At 52.6% G+C, this 25,155-nt stretch overlaps 8 protein-coding genes and 1 non-coding gene across 9 annotated transcripts; 5 read left to right on the forward strand and 4 right to left on the reverse strand.

Moving 5' to 3' along the window:
- The first annotated feature begins 531 nt into the window (after window positions 1-531).
- On the forward strand, window positions 532-1,860 carry B0T23DRAFT_46476 (uncharacterized protein). Its single transcript, XM_062841301.1, has 3 exons — window positions 532-708; window positions 783-1,211; window positions 1,295-1,860. Exons 1-3 carry the CDS (start codon window positions 673-675, stop codon window positions 1,754-1,756), a joined length of 927 nt encoding a protein of 308 aa, XP_062688279.1. The 5' UTR covers window positions 532-672; the 3' UTR covers window positions 1,757-1,860.
- A 117-nt stretch (window positions 1,861-1,977) lies between these two features.
- On the forward strand, window positions 1,978-2,069 carry B0T23DRAFT_t390. Its single transcript has one exon. It is a non-coding gene; the product is annotated as a tRNA-His (tRNA).
- A 1,700-nt stretch (window positions 2,070-3,769) lies between these two features.
- B0T23DRAFT_46526 (uncharacterized protein) lies at window positions 3,770-7,305 on the forward strand. Its single transcript, XM_062841302.1, has 2 exons — window positions 3,770-4,652; window positions 4,726-7,305. The coding sequence occupies exons 1-2, from the start codon at window positions 4,031-4,033 to the stop codon at window positions 7,284-7,286; spliced, it is 3,183 nt and encodes a 1,060-aa protein (XP_062688280.1). The 5' UTR covers window positions 3,770-4,030; the 3' UTR covers window positions 7,287-7,305.
- Window positions 7,306-7,661: 356 nt separating this feature from the next.
- Window positions 7,662-10,758, forward strand: B0T23DRAFT_46542 (uncharacterized protein). The gene is made up of 4 exons (XM_062841303.1): window positions 7,662-7,978; window positions 8,045-8,864; window positions 8,977-9,922; window positions 10,075-10,758. Exons 1-4 carry the CDS (start codon window positions 7,762-7,764, stop codon window positions 10,726-10,728), a joined length of 2,637 nt encoding a protein of 878 aa, XP_062688281.1. The 5' UTR covers window positions 7,662-7,761; the 3' UTR covers window positions 10,729-10,758.
- A 235-nt stretch (window positions 10,759-10,993) lies between these two features.
- B0T23DRAFT_327155 (uncharacterized protein) lies at window positions 10,994-11,825 on the reverse strand (the record flags this gene model as incomplete). Its single annotated transcript, XM_062835597.1, has 2 exons — window positions 10,994-11,142; window positions 11,213-11,825. The coding sequence occupies 2 exons, from the start codon at window positions 11,823-11,825 to the stop codon at window positions 10,994-10,996; spliced, it is 762 nt and encodes a 253-aa protein (XP_062688282.1).
- Window positions 11,826-13,130: 1,305 nt separating this feature from the next.
- On the forward strand, window positions 13,131-13,816 carry B0T23DRAFT_408469 (uncharacterized protein; the record flags this gene model as incomplete). Its single annotated transcript, XM_062839301.1, has 4 exons — window positions 13,131-13,133; window positions 13,170-13,616; window positions 13,655-13,663; window positions 13,730-13,816. The coding sequence occupies 4 exons, from the start codon at window positions 13,131-13,133 to the stop codon at window positions 13,814-13,816; spliced, it is 546 nt and encodes a 181-aa protein (XP_062688283.1).
- A 722-nt stretch (window positions 13,817-14,538) lies between these two features.
- Window positions 14,539-16,589, reverse strand: B0T23DRAFT_367422 (peptidase S8/S53 domain-containing protein). The gene is made up of 3 exons (XM_062836418.1): window positions 16,157-16,589; window positions 15,668-16,063; window positions 14,539-15,565 (listed from the first exon to the last, which is right to left on the reverse strand). The coding sequence occupies exons 1-3, from the start codon at window positions 16,460-16,462 to the stop codon at window positions 15,002-15,004; spliced, it is 1,266 nt and encodes a 421-aa protein (XP_062688284.1). The 5' UTR covers window positions 16,463-16,589; the 3' UTR covers window positions 14,539-15,001.
- A 1,643-nt stretch (window positions 16,590-18,232) lies between these two features.
- Window positions 18,233-21,382, reverse strand: B0T23DRAFT_390230 (GC-rich sequence DNA-binding factor-like protein-domain-containing protein). The gene has a single exon (XM_062837864.1). The coding sequence runs from the start codon at window positions 21,199-21,201 to the stop codon at window positions 18,307-18,309; it is 2,895 nt and encodes a 964-aa protein (XP_062688285.1). The 5' UTR covers window positions 21,202-21,382; the 3' UTR covers window positions 18,233-18,306.
- Window positions 21,383-21,663: 281 nt separating this feature from the next.
- B0T23DRAFT_367429 (NAD(P)-binding protein) lies at window positions 21,664-23,446 on the reverse strand (the record flags this gene model as incomplete). The annotated part of the gene is made up of 2 exons (XM_062836419.1): window positions 21,664-21,976; window positions 22,008-23,446. The coding sequence occupies 2 exons, from the start codon at window positions 23,444-23,446 to the stop codon at window positions 21,928-21,930; spliced, it is 1,488 nt and encodes a 495-aa protein (XP_062688286.1). The 3' UTR covers window positions 21,664-21,927.
- Between the last annotated feature and the right edge of the window lie 1,709 nt (window positions 23,447-25,155).

Consider the following 25,155-nt stretch of genomic DNA (forward strand, 5'->3'; position numbering starts at 1 on the left):
TGATGTGATGTAGATGTAACATGTCGGCGGGGGGGGAGGGTTACATTCGGTTTCGTTGCCGCTCCATCATCTGCTTGATACAAGTTGCTATCCCTTCTTGAACCAACATTGATAGTAACGAATACGACGATCGGGATTCGGGCCAACTCACACCACATACCACTTGCTCTTTCGTGCTCGTTGCGAAATTCGGTCAATGAAGACGCAATTGATAAGCTGCCACACATTGTCGGCAGATGGCAAAGATGAGGGGTCCTAAATGGGCGTGCGTCTCGAACTGTCTTGGTCCTGTGCCTTTCTCTCATTGGCCAAACGCAGTACCTGGACCGGTGGGTACAACCCTCCCCTTGGAGTATGCATGCCATATCGAGCCAATTTTGCAACATCATGATGCGTAATGCCTGATTGTCAGGGAATGATGTCTTTGATCGCGGTTCACAAAAGCGGCATGTTGATGGAAACGTGGAATGAGGGGAAAGTATAAGAATCGGGCGAGTGGCCTCGTGGTCATTGTTCAGGGTCGAACGTGCATCTTGCCACCTTCAACATTAAAGAACACTCGCCAGTCCCGTCTTCATCCAGCAACACCAAAAGCTTGCAAGATACCTTACGTTTCGAGATTCCTCTGACCGAATAAACACATTGAGCAACTCGAATCACCGATTGTACATCATGTCTTCCACCATCAACACCGTCGCTGTCCTCGGTGTAGGTTCCTTTCCTCCTCCATCTGGCACCCATAAGACTAGCGATCTAACAGTACCCTTTCTACCCAAACATAGGGCACGGGCAACATAGGCACCCACATAGTCCGCGGTCTCCTTGTCGGCGGTTTCACCGTGACCATTCTCACCCGCGCCAATTCCTCCTCCCCGCGTCCCACCTTCGACCCATATCCCGTCCGCTTCCTCGAAGTCGACTATTCCTCCCCTTCCTCCCTGGCCTCCGCTTTCCAAGGCCAAGACGCCGTGGTCTCGACCATCGCCACCGGTGCAGTGCAAGAGCAAAAGAAGGTTATTGATGCGGCTATCGAGGCGGGCGTCAAGAGATTCGTGCCGAGCGAGTTTGGAGTTCACACGCGCAAGGAAGGGGTGGAGAAGACGAGGCTTGGGGGGTTGTTGGAGGGGAAGAGGGCGGTAGTTGATTACCTTATTGGCAAGGAGGGAGATATTAGTTGGACTGGGTTGTCGACGGGGCTCTTTTTTGATTCGGTATGTTCCCATCATGATACTCCCTCTCTCTGCCTATGTACCTATGTGGGAGGGTGCGCTTTGCTAACCGTCACTTTGTGTAGGCGTTATCCAAGGGTCTGGCTGGAGTCAACGTCGAAAACGGCACCGCTACCATTGTCGACTCCGGCAACGAACTCTGGCCCGCCTCCCTACGGTCTCACGTCGGCCGCACCGTCTCCGAAATCCTGCGCCACCCCGACCTCACCAAGAACCAGTACCTCGCTACGGCGTCGTTCAACGTTTCGCAGAACCAGCTTGTCAAACTCGTCGAGGAGCTGACGGGCAAGAAGCTGGAGGTTACCCATGTCAGCTCAAAGGATCTTTTTCAGCAGGGCGAGGAGAAGTTGAAGAAGGGGGATTATAGCGCGTTTGTGGAGTTTTTGCAGGTCCATTTCTTGGCAGATGGGGCGGGGAATAAGCTGGCAGAGCAGGAGAGTGCGAATGAGAAGTTGCGGTTGCAGACGGAGGACGTAAAAGCTGCGCTTAGGGGGTGGTTGGAGAGTGAGGGTTTGTTGGCTGCTTGAGGGTTGACTTTGTAGTTCTTGGGCTGGATGTTTATGACTGACGGGATTAGGAAGTTACTTCAGCTTGCGGTACCGAATTGACGTTTCTTTTCAATGACAGTGGGGATGTAAACGTCGAGTGTCTTTGTCATAATGTCGATGGTGCGAGCTACTCTGAGTGTTACACCATCCTTGCCAAAAGATATAGGGCAAGAGTAACAAAAGATTTTCAACAACCAATAGGGATTGTAGTATAGTGGTCAGTACTTCTCGTTGTGGTCAATTCGACATACAACGATCCGAGAGGACCCAGGTTCGATTCCTGGCAATCCCATCTTTTTGCGTCCGTTTTGTACCTCACCTTATTTTTTTGACACTCTGAGCTTATTTTAGATCTTGCAATCGGCTACTCTCTTTGTCTTTGTCGTGTTCTCCTTATCTCGGGGTCGTATGGACAGGATAAGAGAAGCAGAGCGAGACTTTTACCACACGATACAAGCATTGAGATTGCAGTAATTCAACGACCTGGGAATACCTCGTTCCTTCCAAATCCTATGCATGATTAGTGAAAGGTCACTCATGTTCGACTGAGCTACCCCGCAACAGTCCTCAGTTAGACGCCTCATTGGGCCTTCCACGCTTAATGATATGTAGGTAATGAGTTGACATTTAAGCAAACAAATTGAAAGCAGGCGCCTTGTGAAGCTTGCCCGTAGAGAATTGGAAGCGGCGTTCAGTTGCCGTTGTACTCCAAATGGACAGCGAGCTTGCTGGCTGCTGTTAGTGGGACTTGGCTAGGTGCCCAGCCGAAAACCCTTGCTACATCTGCCTGCCGCACCTATCTCTACCAGGCTGGGCACAAAATCAACCCGCTCTGGCTGGCAAGTACTGCACCCAAGCGCTGCAGAGGTACAGTCGGGTATCTTCAATATTCCAACGTCCCACCGCCAAAACATTCTTCTTCCTTTGTGTGCCATGAATTCCTCCTGGCCTTGTTCATTCTGGTTCTCTCCTTACACTTGATAGACTAATGTGAACAATGACATCTTCCCACGTCTCAATGCCAATCAGGACCATCATGTCCTCGTTATTCAAGTTCCGGTGCTGCGGCCCTCACACACGCCGTCGTTGGGACTCCAGCTCTTGATCGGTCGGAGCTGTCGACACGACGAGAGCAATCGATACTCCTCCCGCTGTCACCATAAGAATGGCCGCATCTCAACTGCCTTGCGAATTCCGGACAGCGGACTTGTGATGGTTCATGGTGCCCGTTGTGAATAAATAGTATTCTGCCAGGTCCGCCAACCTCGTTCGGTCGATTTCTTTTCTTTTTTTCCTGCCACGAGATTGAGCCGCTGTCACGGTGCTAACTCTTGACAGGACAGGGACACCATCAATTCCTTCGTGCTCGACGAGCCTTCCTTCTCGTCCCACAACCGTCCATCACAGTCAGTCTGCTGCCTATTGTCAAGACATGAGCATATCCAATACCAAATGGCCATACCCAACCAACCATTTCATGTCCTACAGTAGTGAATCGAGTCACTTCTACCTTTGCCCGGTGCCGATCATCATGGACAAGCCACCGACGAGATTGGACTTGGACGTCGGATTGCAAGCAGGTTTATGAGCCTAGAAATTAGCTGGTGCTACGGCTGCCAAGCGGTAGGAATCATGGCCCGAAGGAGGCGCTGACTACCAAGGCCTATAAGGATGGCTTGTATTTCGGTGCCTGGCCACCGCATGCCGGTGAGACCTGAAACCCTCACTTCCCTCCACCCCCCTAGCAGTTCGCCTGTCCACCATTGGCTTGAACCCGGTGATGGCTGCGTCCCACGGCACAAAACACTCAGCCCTCTGATATGGCTTACCACCAATGACACGTCCTTCAGTCAGAGATCTCGCCACAAAGGAAGGCTCGGGCTCTGTTTTTCCTCCCTCGATTTATTTCTGGATTTCAGAATAGCCGTGAGGCGGTGGGAACAAAATGTGGAGCTGAGCCTCAGGTCATCACTCTAATAGTGGATATAGAGGCGTTGTTGTCCTTAGTGCTGACGGGGGAAATCCTTCGGCACCAAGATCCCGAAGATGGAGACACAACAGCATTCAGTTACGAATGAAAGCCTGCGTGCTTGTCATTGGTACCTTACGTCGTGGTACACCAATCCACTGCGTAAAGTACAAAACTCGCCATGATCTTGTGCGAAGGACCTCTGGTTTACAGCCAAAGCACACTTTCTCGTTTCAACAGAAGTCCAGACGAAAGGCTCTCTGGACAGGGTGCTGGAACCAGTAATGGCTCACGATATACACCAAGAAACACCACAAGACGTGGTTGACGACGTGACGACACCCAACGAAATCAATCTCTTCTTCCTGGTCGACTCTAGCATTCGCAGCGGAGTACTTCAAGACCCTTTCGTCCCAGTGGACAATGCCGATGGTCCACGCTTTCTCGACACAGAGGCCTGTCTTTGCCAACTTCGACCAGAACCTGTAAAGGGCGACACAGTATGGTGGCAGTGTGTGGGAAACCAGTTCAACATAACAGACACGGGAGGAAAGTGGTTCCAGGCCAGGAATGTGGATGCTCTCGAGCTCGAAGCCAACAACACTCTCGGCCCCATCTACGATGCATCGTATGCTCCAGACTCGTCACAAGGGTTCGAATGGGATGACAGCCAGAAACAACTTACGATAACGGGAGATAGGACACCGGGTCTAAATGTGTGGGATACCGCCTGCACAGCGGAGAACAACACCCTCTTTTCGACCACACTCTATCGCGCGGCCGCCGAGATTCGGGCCAACCAGACACCGGTCGATGCGGCACCGTGCTGGAGACCCGGGGCGGTTCCTATCCAGATACAGGACTATGAAAACTGGCAAGAGCATGGATGTAAAGATGGGTTCCTTTGTACGTTGATCCTGATGCCTTCCCTCACCTCTCCCTTGTCGACTACTGGCAAACCTTAACACGCTGCTCACAGGTTCAAACAACACCGTCAACTCGTTACCACAGTACTGTACTCCCATCACCGCATGTCAGCTTGCCAGACTAGGGGGCATCGACTGCAAACTGAATGGCGTCAATATTGGCATGGGCCCTTTTGAGCCCGTCATCTGCCAGGCTGGATGGTACTGTCCTCGAGAAGAGAAGGGAATGGTCACCCTCAAGTGTCCATCTGGCCATTACTGCCAGGCAGGCGCACCTACACCCACGCCATGTGCAGTTGGGAGCAGGTGCCCAGAAGGCTCCTCCTTTGAACGTTACCTTCTTCCCATTGTCCTGCTCCTCGTCATAGACGTGTTTCTCATCCTTGGGATGATCCATCTCGGTATCCGGAAGAGACACCGCAATTCCTCCGCCGGCACCATCCGACAAAATCGCTTCGCAGCTGTCATTGGTGGTTACAAGCAGGTTGAGGAGAAACGCCATGAGGAAGTCGACTACGATATGGCGCTGCGGAGACGAGTCAAGCGTCAAGACACCTTTAGGGGTCTCGGCGATCAGCTTTACGAGCAAGCGCCTCCTATTAATCACGGAAAGACCGTCCGTCACGATCCTGACCCGGAAATCTCGCCTACTATCAAAGCCTTCGTCGACTCAATGCGCAAAGCTACCTCTGCTTCCGAGTTTGGTCTGTCGTTTGGCTACGACCAACTGACCTTTGCACCCAAGAACAGCAAGAGGCCAATCCTCCAGAATGTCACTGGATCTATCAACAGCGGAAGCCTAACGGCAGTAATGGGCGGTTCGGGTGCTGGCAAGTCAACCTTCATCAACGTTCTCATGGGCAAGACGCAGTATACCAAAGGCAGCGTCACGGTCAACGGCATCCCGGGAAAGCTCAAGCAGTATAAGAAGCTGATTGGGTACGTGCCTCAAGACGACATTGTTTTACCTGAGTTGACTGTCTACGAGAACATCATGCACTCGGCCAAGATTCGGTTGCCGCGCACCTGGAACGATTCCGATGTCGAAACCCACGTTAACGTTGTTGTCGACTGTCTGGAACTCTCCCACGTACGTGACAGCTTGGTCGGCAGCGTTGGAAAGCCTGTCATCAGTGGTGGTCAGCGCAAGCGTGTGAGCATTGGCATGGAGTTGGCGGCTGCTCCCATGGCCATCTTCCTGGACGAGCCGACCTCCGGTCTCGATGCTACTTCAGCGAGCTCCATCATGAGCACACTCAAGGCTCTTGGAAAACTCGGTATTACCGTTATTGTCATCATCCATCAGCCGCGAGTGGAGATCTTTGAGATGTTGGACGATATGATCCTCCTCGGAAATGGACAGCTAATATACGAAGGACCTCAGAGTCAAGCGAAGACCTTCTTCGAACAGATGGGTTTTGTGTTCCCTCCTGGTGCCAACTGCAGCGACGTTATCACAGATATCATCACAGGAAATGGTCGGCGGTACAAACGGGAGGGAGATATATCCAAAGATGCTCTCATTGCCCAATGGGCCAAAGGCTCCAGAGTGAGCCTCCTAACTAATGAAAGCGTGGATAGGTTCTGGCAACCTAGTCACTCCCGAAACCCATCTGACACGACCCTGGCCGGCAGCGAGAGCAGCGACGCCGACACATCCCGCCACAATCAATCTTCTCTAATGTCCATCAGCAAGCTCAAAGCAGGCGCACGTATCTCAATGCTGTCCATCTCCAACCCTCAGCTATCCCGCATTCTGAAGCATCGCGGCGCCCCTCGTCGGCGACAAACGTTGCTATGCCTATTGCGCTCCATTCTCCAGCAGTACCGCACCCGCTCCAATTTGTGGTTTGAAATAGGCCTTTCTACTCTTGCAGGCGTCTTGCTCGGACTCGCTCAAAAGCCAAAAAATGGCGCCTTCTTTCGAGGCCAGTACAACAAGCCATACGAAATCCTGTCTCTCTCAGCAGACTATGTTGCGGCCCCGCAGATGGCGCTGCTCATCACCCTAGCCATAGGTCTTTCCAGTGCCGCGCCAGGCGTTAAGCTTTTCTCCGAGGATATGCTCGTGTACCGCCGCGAGGCGGAGGCTGGGCACTCTCGAGTAGCATACTTCCTTGCAAAAACGATCAGTGTGCTTCCAAGGATGGCATTGGCTTGCTTGCACTTCTCTGCTCCATTGTTTCTGATAAGCATGCCTGTAATTCCGTTCTGGACGGCATTCTTAGCCAACTTGTTATATGTGTATTGCATCTACGGATTGGCTAGCTGTATGAGTATGGTGGTGAGACGGGAGGATGCGCCGCTGTTGGCGACGATGTTCAGCTTGATTGTCGGCATCTTAAGTGGTGCGGCGCCGAGCTTGAGAGAAGCTAAAAGGTGGCATCTTGACTGGTTGTGGAGGGCTGGGCCGGGCGTGTGGTTAGGTGAGCTGTATTTTGGGCAGTTGGTCAGGCCGTTTGACTATCTGTATGATGTCAAAATCGCTTCCCAAGTAACGGGATATGAGCTGGATCGGTTGTGGGTTAATATGTTGATCATGCTTGGCATTGGGACGGCGTATAGGTTGTTGGCCTTTGTAGGGCTGGTTCGAGGTGGAAAGTTGAGGGTATAATGGATTTTGACTAGAAGGGATTCATGATCATCAACTTGTTATCGAGGGGTCGTTGAGCCGTACAGTCTGTTTTTGGTCATTTTCTCTCGCCGTGATTCGGAGAGGGACGCTTGATGGTGACTTCCTAGACTTGGTGGTTGTGAAAAGAAACGGCGTACCACCACAGTGTGTGTGGTAGCGAGAGCAAGAATTTTGACGGTCTTGTCTGCATGCCAGCTGCATACTAACTGCGAAAATAGCCTTATCGATGACCAGCGAGCCAGAGTCGTGCTGAATGTGGTTGCATTGGCCCCAATGCTAGGCATCCCAACGGCAACAATTGGGTATGTATGTAACAATGGATACACACTTTCACTGCAACACTGAGGACTTAGCTACTACCCCTCCTCCCCCTCTAGACATCAACCAAATTTCTTCATGAGAGCTTTTTCAATGCTCATATCGATGAGCTCGTCAGGTCAGACGCACACTGGAAATGTCGACGGAACACGCCGCGGAGCTCGTCAATGCTCTCAAAGACATCAAGGAGACCCTAGCTGCACAAACCGAGCACTTGAAAACAAACTCGTTGCTGCTCCAAGCGCTCCTAGAACTGAACCAAAAGGAAGTGGGGAAGAGGACGGACGCTGAGCAGCGTGTGAATAATGAAGCAACAAAACCTCCGGACGTTAAAGTTGAGGCCGATCAGGATAGTCAGTACCTCTAGGTTCTTACTCCTACATAATGATCAAGTTCCGGTCTAACATTGGCCTTGCCAGGTGGTCAACGAGAACAGCCCCGGAACAAGTCACGCGCTCTCTACGCCGACGCGCCACCTAACTTTACATTAACGTGGGAACTAACTGGAAAGGATAGAGAGACTCACCATGACAAAGAGTGGTATCACTTTGAGGACCACAAGGACAAAGAGTGGTATCATATTGATGACCACAAGTTGACAACACCGCGACCTCCGCCATGCCCGCCAGAGGAAATGCACCTGAGTGGGAATCTCTATGTGCCCTATTCTCATAGCAGGACACGACGATCATATAAGAGCCGTGAAATGGAACTTACCGCAGAAACGACGGGGCTCGGGAGTCATGCTGAGACTATAGTAGAAGCACTGAACAACCTGTATTCCGTACCCGCAGACGCGAGACTTCCCCTGTGCTTTGAGCCGCTGTCGCTCCGGCGCATGAAAGTAACTGGAGAGCTGGATGAATACCTTATCAAGGCCACTCAGTTCCTGAAAGACTTACGCCAAGCCTCTGGCACTTTCATAATTTGGGACTATGATACTCTCGGCAACCACTTTTGCTATTACCCGTCTGACCTAGGCTGGATTGACAGAAAAGCATGGGTTGCTCGGCGTCCCGCTGTCGTTCAGTATCGGTTGCTCATAAACAGGCACCAGGGCGATGAAAGGTACTTCAAATTGATACCCGTGAAGATATACCGTGAGCATTACAGGTTACGGGCAAGCCGTGAACATTGGCAAGCCACTGATTGGGCTGCACGTTCTCAAAAATACCTTCGTGTGAGAGCGCATCTCTCGAGCCAGGGTTATTTGGGATTTGATGAGCCTCAAACAACTAGGTACGTCCTCGCCACCAATGACAACCACGATTCCGAAGAAAAGTAGGATAGGAGAAACAAGATCGAGAGCACAACAAGTCCACTACATACTAACTTGACCCCATACTTTCAGGCCCTGGTACCGCATAATCGACGTCAATGGACTTGAGTGCATTGGCGGGGCTGACGTGGCTCGCACATTCGTCCAGACTTTCCTCACTTCCAGACTCAGCCCTGCATTGAGAATTGATTCCACAGAATCAGGCTTGACATTGGTTGACCATCTGCTGATAGCTGTCTCACAACATTTGAAAGCGGACCCTCTTTGGGGTGCTGCAATCAGGACAAAAGGGCAATGGGACACGTTTCACATCTCGTGGTATCGCGCGTCTCCCAAACCTTACAAATCATCTTGGGGACATGGCCCTCTGTATGTGGAGGAAGGGTCCTTTCTCAGCCGCCAATCATTCAGTGTCACAATATACTGCTCCAATTACGATGCGCCTAGCACTGGGGACTGTGGCCCATATTGGACCATGCTCGTTCTGCCTCCGCCTCATTTCTATACTCTGCCCGGGGAAAAGGGGGAATCCTTCTGGAATTCGTCGGTCTGTCTACGGACTGGGGTCTTGGATTTCATAGACCGTGCTTTGAAACAAGCTGCCACAGACTGGGCGGGACTCGATCCTTATTTCGACCAGCTTGACGCGAAGCGTGAGCTCATATTCGACCCGGGAAAACACGACAGCCTTCTATTTGACGATAGGCACTTTACGCAATCAAGGTTATACTTCTGGGCCATCAATAGCCTTGGAAGATTTATCCAGGATATCGACTTTACGATTGAGCGATGGGAGACTTTTTGGGGAGAGAACGAAGACAACTTTCGCAGAACCGAGAAACATCTAGTGACTGTGAACGAGCAGGCCAAAGTCAAGGGCTGTAAAAACGTACGAGGCGTTGTTCACAAGAGTGTTGATCAACTTCGTGCTTCCATTCTTTCACGGATCCAAAGTCTAAGGAACACTCGACAAGGCTTCGAATCCAGAAGGCAGAAGATCATCGAGTATAGAGATGGGGTAAGTGGATAACTTCCCTAGGTGACAGTGCTCGCGCATTGAACAATACAATCTCCTCGCAACCATCACATGTCTGACCTCTGGATATTCCAGTCATCAAAGTCCATCCATATACCTTTATCCAACGCGGCATTCACTGACCTGAGACTTAGCTCTTCAACGCAAGCAGTGTCATTGAGACTCGGGAAGCGACGAGACTGAGCCAAAATGTCAAGCTATTGACCTTTGTCAGCATCTTCTACCTACCGCTGGGCTTTTGCATGTCGATGTGGAGTATCAACGAGAACTATAACGCAAACCATCTTGTCGCTGTCACCATATGCATCGGGTTAGCAACCTACCTGGTGGTTGCGAACCTCGAAACAACAGTCTATTCCATTCGATGCGGTCTGTCACTGTTAGCTGAAGCACCTAGGCAGCGTTTAGTAAGGAAGATGATGGAAGAGAGGGGCACTCGATGGAGCTTCCTGGGCCGGGAGTTGTCAAGAGTTCAACCGAGCAGGGAGGACGCGAAGCCGAGTGAATGGCTTGTCGTTGGGTACTGGCTCGTGACCATATACCGCAGCTTTAAGAGCTTCCGCAGTACGGAACAACCTCTCGCCGAGCTGGACGCAGAACAGAACAACGCTACTAGAGAGGCCCCAACATCCAGAAACCCAATCAACCTCTTGAAGAGACTTCGGCCTCGTCCAGACAAGGACGTTGAGAAAGGAAACCCGCCGACAGAGAATGTCACCACTTCCCTTGCAGGGCAGGACACAACATCGGCTTCTGAACCAGAAGATACCCCTCCCCTATATATGTAAAACCTCACTCCTTGCAATACAAAAACAAATCCAACGTCAACCGGGCAGATGCACCGCTGTCACCACAATATCCTGACCGATGCTCCCATCGGCTTCTCGCTCCTGCATCCACCATGATGTGCCAAGCCGTCTCCGCCTGTATCCCCGACCCACATGAACTCACTGCAAGCCCCGTACGTACAAGTCCAGAACCACTTCTTCGTCGTCGTTTTCTCGCCAAGGGAATATAAAGCACCATCCCAGCTAACGTCGACGTAATCCAGCTTCATGGCTTCACCACAGCAGCACCTGGGACTGTCATCGGCTTCTTCTTCACTGAGACTCCCAGGAGGACTTGAGATCCACCATTTCTTCCCTCTTTCAAGGGTGGCAACGGGTGAACCTTCTCCACTTGCTTCCGGTTCTTTGCTACCACTGCCATACCTCCCATCAGCATTACTACCGCCGCGAGCAAAACCAGCATCACTGGGAACAGAATCAACACCATCACCACGATCACCCTTAGTGGGATCAACACCCTCATCCTTCGCAGCGACAACAACAAGCCCATCAAAGGGTTCAACACCAGCCCACCCAACCCAGGCCAACCCATACGGACACCGCTTACAAGCAAAGTATTTCCGCCCTGCGTTCCCCTTGGGATTCAGTGGACCAACGGTACAGAGCGTCGAGGGTTGATGGCAGTTGTTGCAGGGCGGGCCTTGATTTGTTTGCGCTTCCTGGGAAGCTGGCTTTGCGGATGGTGATGATGATGACGATACCTCGGAATCCAGGCTTGACTTTGGTGGTGATGTTTGCGATGGCTCTAGTTTCGCGAGTGTAGGTAGGCCGGAGAGGCTGGCGGGGCATGATGTCAAGGGGGTGTAGGAGTCGGAACATGACGAGGTGCGGGTTGGAAATTGGCTGGATAAGTCCGCTTGGACATGGGAGCTCCATGACATGGATAAAGACATGGCGGCGAGATGGGACTGGACGTCGTGGTGGTGTTGGTGGTGGTGTTGCTGCTTGCGTGGATGGCTTGCAGGCATGGGTGGCGCTGGCGTCGTTCCTGACTTATTGTGGCAGGAGATAAGTTTCGTTGACATTTGTGGTGCCATGATTGCGACCGTTTGCAAGGAACTGTCGTGGTTAGGTGGGTAATGGCAAGACTCGGATCATTATCGACGTAGCGACGAGAGCTGGGATCAAGGGGCTGGCCTCATGGTGGCTATCGTGTTCATCTTTAGGTTGGAAACTTATTTGGAGCAACGCTGAATTTAGTACAAACAGTAAGAATTTCAAGAAGATGTATATCTTGGTGAGCTGCTGCAGGAGGCCCACGACTCATCCAATTATATCATTGTCCATGCCTTGATCCGTCCAAGGCCAAATTGGAACCAATCACAAAATGCACCCGTAGGGATCGAAAGGAACAGAAGACAACATGACTGTCGCAACTTTCAAAAACCAGCACTGGGAAAGGTAAAGCAAGAAAAGAGAGAATAGGGCAAGCAACAGGTCCTAATAGGCTTGTTGGTCGGGACTCGGGAGTGTCTTGTTCAAGACTGATGATTCCAACGGTTGTCGTCAAAAGTGGAGTCTGTCTTACACCATGCGAGAGTGAGACGTGAGACCATCCCGTCTGCTACTAGCAATGGCGACACTTGTTGAGGCAATGGGCGGTTGGGCCCGACTTGGCTAGGTACCTAGCGGGTTAGGGCTCAGTGCGACCGAGAAAGCACTGAAACCCTAGCATGTCGATGGTGATGATGTCCGGCGGATTATGAAGGAACTTCCACTTGTAAATTGTAAGACGCGAGGCGGCGCTTGCCATCTTCTCCAACACCAGTCTCGCAGAGAGTTGTTCGATCATGAGGGGACGGGAGGGGGGAAAGCGGCTGTGCAACCTGCAACTTGCGGCAGGCACAGGCAGCTACGGGCAGGGCAGTTGGGGGCGTATGTCTAGGTAGGACTTGATTGCCGGCCGCGCGGCAGGATGGTACCCCGCCATTCAGCCCATATGTACTGTGTACTGTACTAGTACCAGCCCGCTGGAGCCTGAATCTGGTTTCAGCTTGGGCCCTGATCAGCATCCACATCCCACCTCCCATCACTTTCACCGGTGATCTCTCTCAACTTGATTCCTCCTCCTTCATCCAAATATCAATTCGTACTTGTGCGCTTCTCATTCATCATACGCTCCCTGCTTCCTATATTGCTTGATATTTCACTACCTAGAATCATAGCATCGCGAATACCGGACACCGACCAGCCATATACTTAGCCCACTAAACACCTTCACACACAGCAGCAGCAGCAGCAAGCAACCGCAAATATGGTGAGTGCAGTTCACGACGACACAACGAAGGAATTACCAAGCAACACCAACAAACCCAACTCAGCCTTCGCAACAACAACGAACCATGGTATTCCCAAAGCCCTACTGACCAACCCGCGCTCAGACGCCCAAATACCCCACACTCACCCCCGAGCACATTGCTCAATTCCGCGAAGTGTTCGACATCTTCGACAAGGACCACACGGGCGACATCACCGCCGAAGAGCTGGGCGTCGTCATGCGCGAGCTCGGTCTGAACCCCTCCAAGGCCGAGCTCGAGGACCTGGTCAACGAGGCCGACACCAACAAGGACGGCGTCATCAACTTTGAGGAGTTTCTCAATCTCATGTCGCAGTCCGTCAAAGAAACCGATTCCGAAAAGGAGCTGCTGGAGGCCTTCAAGGTGTTTGACAAGGACAATTCGGGCACCATTTCGACCGGGGAGCTTAGGGCTGTCCTCAAAAGTCTGGGCGAGGACATGACGGATGCGGACGTGGATGAGATGATCAAGTTGGCGGATAAGAATGGGGACGGGCAGATTGATTGTGAGTCTTGTTTTCTTTACTACGAGGTTGACCTGTTGTTCATTTGGGGTTGGGCGCTGCGGAGGAGGGCCAGGTGCGTTGGCCCGTTGGACCGTTGAAGCACAAGGAGGAGGAGCAGCCACGCAGGCACGGGCGACAGGAGCCATCGATGCGCAGATATGCTAACTCGATCACATGCAGATGCCGAGTTTGCCCAGATCATGAAATAAGCGAGCTGAGGCCGTGAAAGCGATACACATCACGGGGCGGGTTTCACTTTAGTCACCTCAAGGGTGACAAACTACGTGCCAAATCAGCGAACGATATCGGACTCGCAGGAACGGGCGCACACACGCTGCGGAAAGGGCAGACAGCCTGGCAGCTCAGGAGCGGGCAGGCCAGGATGCAGGGTGCGAGCTGCAGAAGCTGAGGCAGCGCGGCTATTTAACCATCGAACGGGAGATATGTACGTATTCACACGCAGGAACTCTTGCTACTACAGTTCGGGAAATGAGCAGGCGGGCGTAATATACAGGACACGCACACGGTATGGGCCTGGGTCTGGTTTGGGATAAGTTATGAGAAGGCCGGAGGCTTTCATTCAAACATATATCAATTTTAGTTTCATGCCTTGATTGCGTTTCATCATCAAGTTTTGAGCGCGTCACTGTTTGATCTGCCTTGGTCGCATACAGTGAGTGGCATGCGTTGCGAAGAAGGGCAAATTGCATATGCCTTGTCAGATGTTGACGAGCAGGTATCAAGCATTTAAGCCGGTCTGACAGATGAATGCGTTTGGTACTAACAGCCATGGTTGTAAATGGGAGAACTGTGGTCAGTCACCAAAGCCCATGGAGTCAGTTTTCGAGGTGTCTTTTGAGTCTCATTGGATGAGATGCTACTCATGGATGACAAACCAGTTTCACCATGAGAGATGACACGATAGTTCAAGACGTGAAAGTGATATAGTACAGCCCAGTACTGCTTTGTTTGTTAGTTCGAGACCTCGTGTCAACTTTCCTATACCTTTTTATGGCTAACTAATGTCTAATTTGACCTTGGATACGCCATCTCTAACATTCAAAATATTGTATCCAATCCAGCTAATGCCTTTTAATTTGTCCGTGTAGGCTTTGGGACTCTTCGAAATAGATTTCATTTAGTGTACGATGTATATTAAGTACTACGAGTGCCTAGTGTACCAAGCTCACAGATCAACCAGCATCGGACTGTATCCCCAATGCTTATCCAGAAAAAGGATGTAACCTCATCAAAACTCGATAACATAGAACAGAGGCCTCTTTTCAAGACAAAATCCAAGCCCCAAACGCCGATGCTATGCAACGCAAAACTACCGTACTTCCCACAGCCATCATCATCTCCAATCGCATCCTCATCGCTCTCTCATGGCTCCTCATTGACACCTTCCCTCTTACCCCTGGACCCCATTATAGGCCACCAAATTCGGACTCATCTCGCCCGCATCCCACACCTTATCCGGAACCCCCAACGCCCTCAACCCACTGTGCGCATCCGAGCTATTCCCATACTTCTCCGGATCCAGACTCTTCAAATACAGTGCCAAGCCCGCAACATGGGGACTCGCCATGCTAGTCCCGCTCATGGTCATGGTCCGATTATTATCCCCATCCTTCTTGCCGATATAAGTCGACACGATATTTACGCCCGGTGCAAAGATATCCACAATGGCACCATAGTTGGAAAAATACGCACGCGTGTTCTTGTTGTCGATGGCGCCCACGCTGAAGGCACGGGCCGAAGAAGCAGGGGAGACCAGCGCGGCGGGCTGGTTCTCGTTGCCGGCTGCTACGACCGTGAGGATGCCTTGGTCGTAGGCGGCGTCGACGATGGCGTTGAAGGCTTCGGACCGGTCGCACCCCAGCGACATGTTGATGACGGAGTTGCGTTGGCGCTTTTTGGCGATAATGTCTTTGACGGCCCACTCGAAGCCGTCCATTACGATGGTGTTGGCGGACTATGGTGATTGATGGCTTGTGTTAGTTGTCTGTGGGTTGGACAGATTAAGAGAAAAAAAAAAAAAAAAAAAAAAAAAAGAAAAAAAAAAAAAAAAACCTACACCTCCGCCGTGAAACACCTTGACGCATATCACCGTCGCATTCTTGGCCACTCCGTACGTCTTTGAAATCAGAGTACCTGTCACGTGCGTGCCGTGGCCATCCATGTCTATGAAGGGCGAGTCGGGGTAGGCGTTGTAGCCGAGCTGCACGCGGCCCTCGAAATCGACGTGGTCTTTCCAGCATCCCGTGTCGACGACGTAGGCGTAGGTGCCAGTGCCGGCGGTGGAGTTGTACACATAATCGGACGAGGTCTTGCCCTTGTGGGAGAGGTAGCCAAGACCCCAAGGCGCTTGCTTTTGGGTGATGATGGTGGTGTTGTCAGAGTTGGAGTCGTCGTTGTCTTTTTTGTTGCTCTTGTAAAGGCGCCAGCTTTTGTCGGGTTCGATAGAATGGACCTGTGGTTTGGTTGTTAGGGTTGGGTGAGACTGAGTACCGTAGTGTAGAGAGGTATTCAGGGGTTTGTTTGATGCGCGCTCAGTGAGACATACATTCCTCTCATCCCGCTGAATGATGTTCAAAGTCTCCTCATCGAATTCGCCCGCATACGCCTTGAACTTGCTTCCTACACTCCACGCCTTGTGCACACCGGCCGTGTCTCGGCGCGACAGACTCCTGGCGTGCACATCCTTTGCCCAGCTGAGGTGACCTTCGAGATCGGCATGTGGTTTGAGCAGCACAATGTACTTTTCGGGAATCGGCTTCGTCTCGACTTCGATGATGGGAGCGGCCCATGTAATTGATGCGGGGAGGATAATCGACGCCGCGAAGAGGGCGACGTTTTTGAGCCCGACCATCTTTTTCTTTTTTTTTTTTTTTTGGCGTTGTTGATACCTAAGGGGAATGAGAAAGACTTGAGACGGGAAAAACAACACCCCCCAAAAAGGATGAACCGTTCACCGTCACTCTCTCTCCTGGCTTTCATGAAAAAAACAGGCGGGACACAGCGAGCTTTTAACAGGATCCACGCCCCTGCCACCACCAACTTATGTACGCCAAGTCGCCAACCACGCCGCCGTCCAGGCGGCCAGCCAGCATCAGCCCTACCCTACCAGCCTACCTCCTATGGAGTCTAGCGTCCACCATCCCCACTGTAGCGAAGCCAGGAATAGCATTCGCTACCCATGATTCCCCGTAGGCATGTATGTAGCGATGTGCTGGGATGTTGCATACGAGATGTGTGGATGTGTACAGCGTTCCAATAAACCCAAGGAAATCAATCCTTCAAATCACACAGCCCGAAAAGCCCGGAAACAACCCCCCCAAAAACCGCCATTTTAAAAGTGAAACGGACGGCCAATTGGCAATGGGCGATTCTTCCCGCCGCCGCAGGCTACCATAAAGATTGAAAGCAAACATGGGGGGCCAAAGGCAGGCACGGCAGCAGCCTGGCAGCACCTCTACGCGCGCCTTGGTTCTTGGTTTTATGGAACCGACTTGGCTTTCACCTAGGTACATACCTGGCAATTATTACTTGTTTTGGGATTGATTGTCGTTGGGACAAGACAATGCAGCGAGCGAGGCGGCGGCGGCGCTTGTTGGTATGTAGTTGGGAGGAGGCTGGGTAGGTAGAGGTAGGTAGGTACCGGCAATCATTATTGGAGCCGAAAGTAAAAAGTCATCTCGCAACTTTTTTAGTCTGCCCGTATCGTGAGAACCACCATCACTTATCGAGAGTGGTTCCCCCCCCCAAAAAAAAAAAAACAAAAAAAAAAAAAACCAAAAAAAATTTGACTATCACTCATTCTGGGAAACCTATCTTGGATAATGAAGTCATCGTATCGGCGGATAAATCGGGTGTCCCTGTCAAGCCTGTGACGGCAGAGAGGCTCCAAAGTGGGCGGTGTCGTGAACCCCGGATCCCCGTGGTGGGCACTGCCCGCCCCTGCATGGACTTGTCTTTGTGGGCTCCATCGGTCCTGGCCCGCCCGGTGAGCTTCGTTGGACGCTGGGCGTTGCTGGGCACGGGAATAGTGTCTTGGCGTTCTGCAGCCATCTGCCGTGACATGCGAAGACGACGAAGCCAAGGAATCAGGAACTGAGAAAAGAAAAACACATGAAAAGTCAAAATGTTGACATTATATTCGCTCAAAACTTCCCGATCCTTGTTGACAGCGTTGATAAAGACAAGACGGACGAGAGTGGTTGAAGAATAGGCATTGTGAGATTAAGGGATGGAGCAGATTTCGTCAGCAAACAAACAAGTCTGGGGGGGGGAATTGTTGTATGCGGCTTGAGCGAACTAAACAATCGATGTGAAAAGTAGGTGTGATTGATCTTCCTGGGGCAGCAGTTACAGATAGAGAAAGTCTTACACAGACGTGGCTGTCGAAATTGTATTGGTGTTGCATGCCGCCTGCCGCCAACGGCCCGACGAAAAGGCGATAATGATAGGAATACAAACGAATGGCCGGCCAACTTCCACTTCCCACACTGCAAGCTTCCGAAATTCCAACGGCAAAAAAAAAAAAAAAAAAAAAAAAAAAAAAAAAAAAAAAAAAAAAAAAAAAAAAAAAAGAAAAGAGAAAAAGTCAAACAAAAACATCGATGAGCATGGAACCGACTGCTCTCAAAATGCGCATATTGGATATCAACTAACTTCATCAATCTACAACACCATGCCCCTACCCCTAGTCTACCATTACAAAACCAACTCCAACAGCGCCTCCCATCCACTCTGCGGCTCCCTGTGGATCTTGAGCACATCCTGCCCCTTGACCTCCACAAACAGCACATCGCCCTTGAACCGAACCAGCACACCACCCTTGCCATCGCCCCTGGCTGTGATCCGGTAATAAGGTCCTTCGGCATGCATCTTCTTGCGCTCCGGGATAAACTGCAAGTCGTTCTCCTGGCACCAATCCTCCAGCGCATGTCTGAACGTGATTTCCTCCGGCTGTTTCTTCTCTGCCTCCGCTGGCTGCGGTCGGGCTTCCCGTTCGCGGTGCTTCTCACGATGACCATGTTCACGCTCGTGCCGGGACGACGATGAGTACTTGGATGAAGGCAAAGCGGGACCTCGTTCCGGAGCCTTGAGCTCCGTCTTTGCGCCATCACCCAGATCCAGAGCGCGCTCAATCATCTTCATGCCCTTTTCGAACTCGGCCGTGATGGACGGGAGTGACTTGATTTCCTCCGGGAACACTTGATCCTGCCACCACTCAAACCACTGACCAATCTGCTCGTAGTTCGCCGTATCGAGGAGAAGCCACTGATACAGCGCGTCATGCCACATGGGGAACACCTCGACCACAATCACCTCTCCGACCATGGACGGGCGGATGACGTCAAGCCATTTGAACAAGCCTTCGAGCATGTCCATGTACGGCTCCTGGTCGCGCGGGTCGACGCGGAAGTTCTTGCGCATGTACCGCGCCATGCTGGGGAGGACGTGGTTCATCACGAGCGGACCCCATTGATCGGAACCCCGGCGAGGGCGGAGGACTTCCTTCCATTGTTTAAGGCCCGGGATCACGCCGCGGCTGAATTCCCAGACGTCAATGAGCTGGCGGAATTTGCGCTTGACGTCCGCCACGAGACCGGTCGAGCTCTTGGGGTCAAGGTGGGTCGAAGGTAGGTAGGGGAGCCACGGAAAGATCCACACGTGCGGGAGATTGGATGTGCTGCTCTTCTTTCTGGGGTGCCACTTCTGGACGGCTTCTTCGAGTTTGCGGACAATATCTTGGAGGAGCTGAGACCGGATAAACGAGGGGATTAGCCTGTCCCAGGCTTCAAAGACAGCGATGAGTTGGTCGGGCTCCCGGACATCCCATGCCCTCACCGCACTTGCCACAGAGGGGAGCCAGAGCTGGTACATCATGGTTTCGTAAGGGGTCGCTGTGGCCCGGCGATGGGTATGCTTGGTCTTCTGGTCGAGGCCGAGTAGCTTCCGAATGGACATCAGACCATCAACGAAGCCTGGCTTGGGATCCTCGAGTGGTTTCCAGATCTGTAGGTATTCCCTGAGGGCAGGATAGACGGCGGCAACGGCGAGTAATGCGACCTCGTCCTTGATCTGTGGCAGCATGGCATCAGAAAAGGAGTCGGAGGCGCTCACTAGACCAGAAATTGTGCGTCGCAGCTTGTAGTCAAGGTCCGCCCTCTTGTCAAACTCGCCGCTCTCGACGGGGATAGAGAGCACTTCGCAAAGACCCGTGATGGCCCTGTTCGCTTGTAGGCTTGCCGTGAGCCCGTCCAACTCCTGCTGCTCTTGCTTAAGCTGCAATTCGGCGTATGCCTTGCGTTCCTGAAGGTTCTGCCATTCTTCCAGAATCGCCATAAAATCATTCTGAGCCCGTCTAACGAGCTTTCGCGATTCGGCCGCCTCCGTCGACTCGGCAGGGGTGGTGGTTCCGGTAGGGGTCATCAGGCCTGAAGACGTCGTGAGCATCTTCTTGCCAGGTCCGGTCATATCCAGGATGGGAGTAAAGGCATTGGGAATGTTCAGCCCTGGGGCGACCTTCTTGACCTCATCCAAAGTCATATACTTGGGCTTCTTGGGTCGCGGCGTGCTGCCAGCGCTGGCCGTACCACTTCCCAGTCCGCCAGCCAAAGCCTTCTTTCTGCGAGCGGCCTTCTTCTTCTTCTCCTCCTCTTCCGAGTCTACCAGCTCCTCTCCACGCAGACGTGCCTGCCGCTTCTCTTCTTCCCGTTCTTGTTGCGTCTTTTCCTTGACAGCGCCCAGACCGGCACCCTGGGGCCGGAGGTTCGCCTCGATAATGACGTTGCGTCCCTGGCCTTCTTTACCGAGACCCTTGCCCTCCTCGTACCCCATCTTGGCCATCATACGGGCCGCGAAGGACATCTTGTTGGTTTTTGTCTTTCCATCTTTTGCCCGAGCAAAAGCACTGGGTAGGGCGACGCGGGGCGTGGAAGGTTCATCGTCGTCTTTGGTGAGGAGCGTCGGTGCTTTGGCCGAGGTCGGGGTGAATCCTGGACCGAGAGGGTTCGACATGTTGATTGTTGACTTGACAAAGGATTGTCGTGGCGGACTCTTTTCTTGCTTTTGTTGTGTCGGAGGTACCCATCCCAATCCTTGCCCTGTTGCTGCAGCGGCGGCAGATTTGAAGCCCAGCCCAACGCCTCGTGACTCTTCCTCCTCTTCTTCTTCTTCGTCCTCCTCCTCGTCCTCAGCATGGGCAGCCTTCATCGATGGTCTCGCGTCGTACTCGTCATCCTCGTCCTCTTCATCATCAATATCATCTTCATCCTCGTCCTCGTCCGAGTTGGCTGGCTTGTTGTTGGCTGACGAGACAAAGCTGACGCCCTTTGTGCGGAGGTTCTTGCGCTTCCATCGAGGACCCTCGTCTTCGCTTTCGGAACCAAAGACACCAAGGGCCGCGGCTTCCTTTGCGTCGCGACCAGTTCGGCGTCTCTTGCGCGGGTTGAAGTCGGCGAAATCGTCGTCGTGGGGATCGCGCGATGGCACCTGGAAATCATCAATGTCGTCCGCGTCCGAATCCGAGGACGAGTAATCGGCGGCAGTGGCCTTGTTGAGTTTGGAGGCGTCGAAGTTGAACCCGCCAAGGCCAGCCATGATGGCGATTTCGGATCGAGTGTGGTCGTGGAAAAAAAAGACAAAAGAGAAGCGAGCGGGAGGTGGTGATGACGGCGGGATGTTGTTGTTTGGAAATTGTTTGGAGGTTGCTCGCTCGCTACAAGCTACCTACGTATCGATGTTGACTTCTGTAGCACTGAGCAACAGGCGTCGTACAGTGACGGGACCGGGGTGTGTCCCGGGCAATTGATGGGTCCAGCGGGTGCCAAGTGGCGTCAGAACTTTTGGCCCCTAGAGGTACCTTCTTTGACTTATCGGAGCTTTTCCCCCGCAAAATCATTAAGCGCTTCTCAGTGCATTTCTACCCGCAAAGTGTGGTAAAATCGCAACTAGAGGGCCAATTGCATTAAAGCGTGTGTCATTATCGACTTCGATATGGCTGCAGTTGGTTACAAGTCGCGCCTATGTATGAGACAGAGTAAGTTAACGAGACAATGTCATCGATGTAGTACTCGGTATTCAACGTCCAATATTAAAATCATATGTGCAAAATAATACTGCCTGGTCACCCAAGGTCGGGTGTCTGGCATGTCTGGGTATCTCTCATTATGTCCCAAACCGGAGTCGGCTTTTCTCCCCACCCCCGCTTTTCATGCTTCCAACGAGGTTGCCTGTCAGTCTTGCCCCTCCAACGCGATTTCCATCAAATCTCAATTCCGTCTCATCAACTCTTCCGCCGACATGACACCTGTTCGATTCAACTTGTCATCTCCGCGCCGCTCTTATGCACAGGAGGACGCTTTCTAAAATCCTGCTCGATTGCAATAAACCCGACATCTTTGAACTTTGAATCATCCCCGGCATCTGAATCATCAGAGTTTGTCGGTCCCTCCTCGTCGCCCGATGAACCGGACGTGATGCCTTCAGTATCATTCGACGCAGTCGACCAATTGCTGCCCCCGCTTTCGCCCGACGAAGAAAAAGCCTCCGATGGAATCATGTGCCGCTGCATGATGCTCTCCCATGTCTCTTCCTCTGTGGCAGGTGGTAGCACCTCTGCTGCGCCGTAGTTGTGCTCTTCCAACCCCGCGATCCCATTCGGCAGAGAAAGATGGCCGTCTGGGATGCTCGGTTCGTGCCCGCCGCTTGGGCTTGGCCTGTACACCATAGGCGACTTGACTGTGGCAATCTTGCCGCTTTCCCAGGCCAGTGATTCTGTTTGAGGACCTGAAGCTGTTGGAGAAGGCACCCCGCGAGGCTGGCGTACTTTGGCCCAATGCTCGACAACGCTCTTTACCTGGTCGGCGAAGCTGATGAAGCCCATTCCAAATGTATCTGTCGTCAGGCTGGTGTCGATTGGTATACTGACTGTCTGGTAGTAGCCACTGGTCGTCAATAGCCTACTTGCGAAAAGCTCTGGGAATTCTTCCTCGGCGATGTCGATGGCGTCGGTCCACCGTACTTGCTCACCCAAGATGAAGCTCTGATCCCCAAGAATCTTGGGGCTAAGAGCCTCGACATGAACCCGTGCCACGTCTTTGACATGCACCGACAACCCCGCGTATACCCCCTGACTGTGACCTAGGAGCAAGGCTGCCAACATGGAGTTTGTGCCCCGCATCGCCTGCTTCTCCGTAGTCGCTGCCGTGTTGGCCCCCAGCACGAAGCCGGGATGTATGTAGACGGCGTCAAAAGGTGGCCGCTCGTTCTTCATGTACTCCTCCGCCACTTGGAGTGCTCGACATTTGGAGGCTGCGTAGGCGGCAAACTCGGATTGGTATGGTCCTTGGTCGACGGGTATCCGGTCTTCGGGAAGCACTGGCCGTGTTCTCTGTTCTTTGCCCTCCATTTGTGATATTGGAACAATTGCCGCAATGGAACTGGTAAAGACAACACGTCTCACGGTTCCGCTTTGCTCAGCGGCATCAAGGATGTTGAGTGTTCCAGCAGCAGCAGGCTTGATGAACGTCTCGCGAGCGTCATCTGGGGTGATCCAACGAGCAGACTTGCTCGGTAGGGGAGACGCTGTGTGGATGATGTAGGCGGCATCTTCGGCAGCCGCCACGAATGCCCCAGGTGTCGTGATGTCTGGCACGACGGTAAAGGAAAGTCTCGAACCGGGGTTCAGACGACGTACTGCGGGTCGAGCTCGGATTGTGTGTTCGTCCTCTGCTTTTCGGACAGCGCACCGGACATGATATCCTTCACCGAGTAGGAAACGAAAAATGGCCCAGCCAAGGTGGCCGGTGGCGCCAGTCAACAAAACTGTGTCTCCGAGTGCCATTTTCGGCGGTCTTTGCTGTCTGGTGTTTTGTCTTTTCTCGTGTAATGGCTGACGATAATGTGTATATTCAGTCGATGGCGAGCCAAGCTTGAAACGTCAAGAAAGTTGGATCATATAAGGAGGTCGACGTAGAGAACTCAGGAAAGGGTGGGCAACAGCCTAAAGTATCAACATGTGCCGCGTAACGCCCTCCATGAGTGGCATCGGAGAGCGCTTCCCCCTTTCGGCTCCCAATCGCACCCCATTGTCTGCACCAGCATCAAGGTATACGTACCTCAGCCACGGAGGGCCTCGCCTCTCATCTGTTTCAGCTGTATTCTGCTGACCACAAGCCTCCAACAAGGGGCAATCACAGTTACGGCCCAATGCCAAAGCTCCCTTCCCACAGACCGCAGTTTCCGGAGATTTGGTCCAGAGTATCTCTGGTCACGGTTTCGACGTCACCATATCAGCACATTTTTATGCTATGCCACGTACCCTCCGTTGTCCGAGCGGTACTAACCGAGACCGCACATTGCACTGATACCGGGCACTCGAACAAGGACGTTACCTCCGACATAGCCGTCCCGCATGCGCTTTCGGGCACTCAGCGGCCGACTTACCGACGTCGGCAACACAAGCAATGTCAAAGACGTCGTCAGCATCTTCCTGCAACTGCCCAAACGTCTCATGCTCGCATCTTGGCGTTCCGTGTGACCCCGACTGTTTGTGGCGGCTTGGGCGTCGGCCGAGAGACGATGCTCCAAGGAGGTCATTTTCTCTCCCAATCTGACTAGAACGGTCTCAATTACCCCAGATCAATCGCGGCAGTTCGAATCGACCCCTTCTTAGCTCTGCATGCATGTCTGCGGTGCGCAGATGGTACCGTCATATGCGAGATTTCCAGCTCGCCAGTCGGAGTTCGCTGAACAGTCGAGACCGACTACAAACGACAGAAGCGATGGTGACACAGCAGGGGCAAACATGAAAGCTGCTGATTTGGTAGACAATCACGAAGCGTTGCTTGATTGACGCATCTCGGATATAACAGCAATGCCTGCGACTGACAGGTCAAAACAAGTTGCATCTGCCGGCCGCCGACTCTGACGCGTCCAATGCAAACCGGCACCTTCGACTCCTTCGAGGGGCACGAGAAGCACACATGGCTACCTACCTCCACGACCCGGCAGCACGCGGCGGCGTCGTAATGCACATCTGGTCTTTGTTCATCCCTTGCATAACCCCCGCGTGGGATCTACAAATATGTAGCCGATGCCCGTGGTCTCCGACAAACTCGCAACAATGGAATGCGGGCAGTAAGCGGGCAAAGCGGGTTTGCCCACGCTCTCCACGCTGGCCAACAGTTCAAGCGGCGAACGGCGATCTGCACATATGTCTCTACCCGCCGCGTCTGGACAACATCTCCGCGTCACACACGCACTTGCAACAATATTCTTTTCGGTCCCGTGAGCCGTGAGACATGATTCGCAGAAGTAGCCGACCGACAGACAACGACCTCACCTCTTTCGGTATTTTGACTGACCGTGAAAGCTCGATCTGGACCTTTTGTTTTGCCTACAACTGAAGCTGTCTCGGTTTCTTTCAATGCTCGTGTCACCCATTTTGACGGATGTTTAGGCAGCAAGCCACAGCTACACACAAGCTGGGCTGAGAGTAGCCGCGGCCTGGCCATGGCGTGTCGAGGCAACGCCACCGGTCACACCAAAATA

The sequence above is a fragment of the Neurospora hispaniola genome (genome assembly GCF_033458365.1).
Source record: "Neurospora hispaniola strain FGSC 10403 chromosome Unknown B0T23scaffold_10, whole genome shotgun sequence".
In the NCBI taxonomy this organism is placed as follows: Eukaryota; Fungi; Ascomycota; class Sordariomycetes; order Sordariales; family Sordariaceae; genus Neurospora; species Neurospora hispaniola.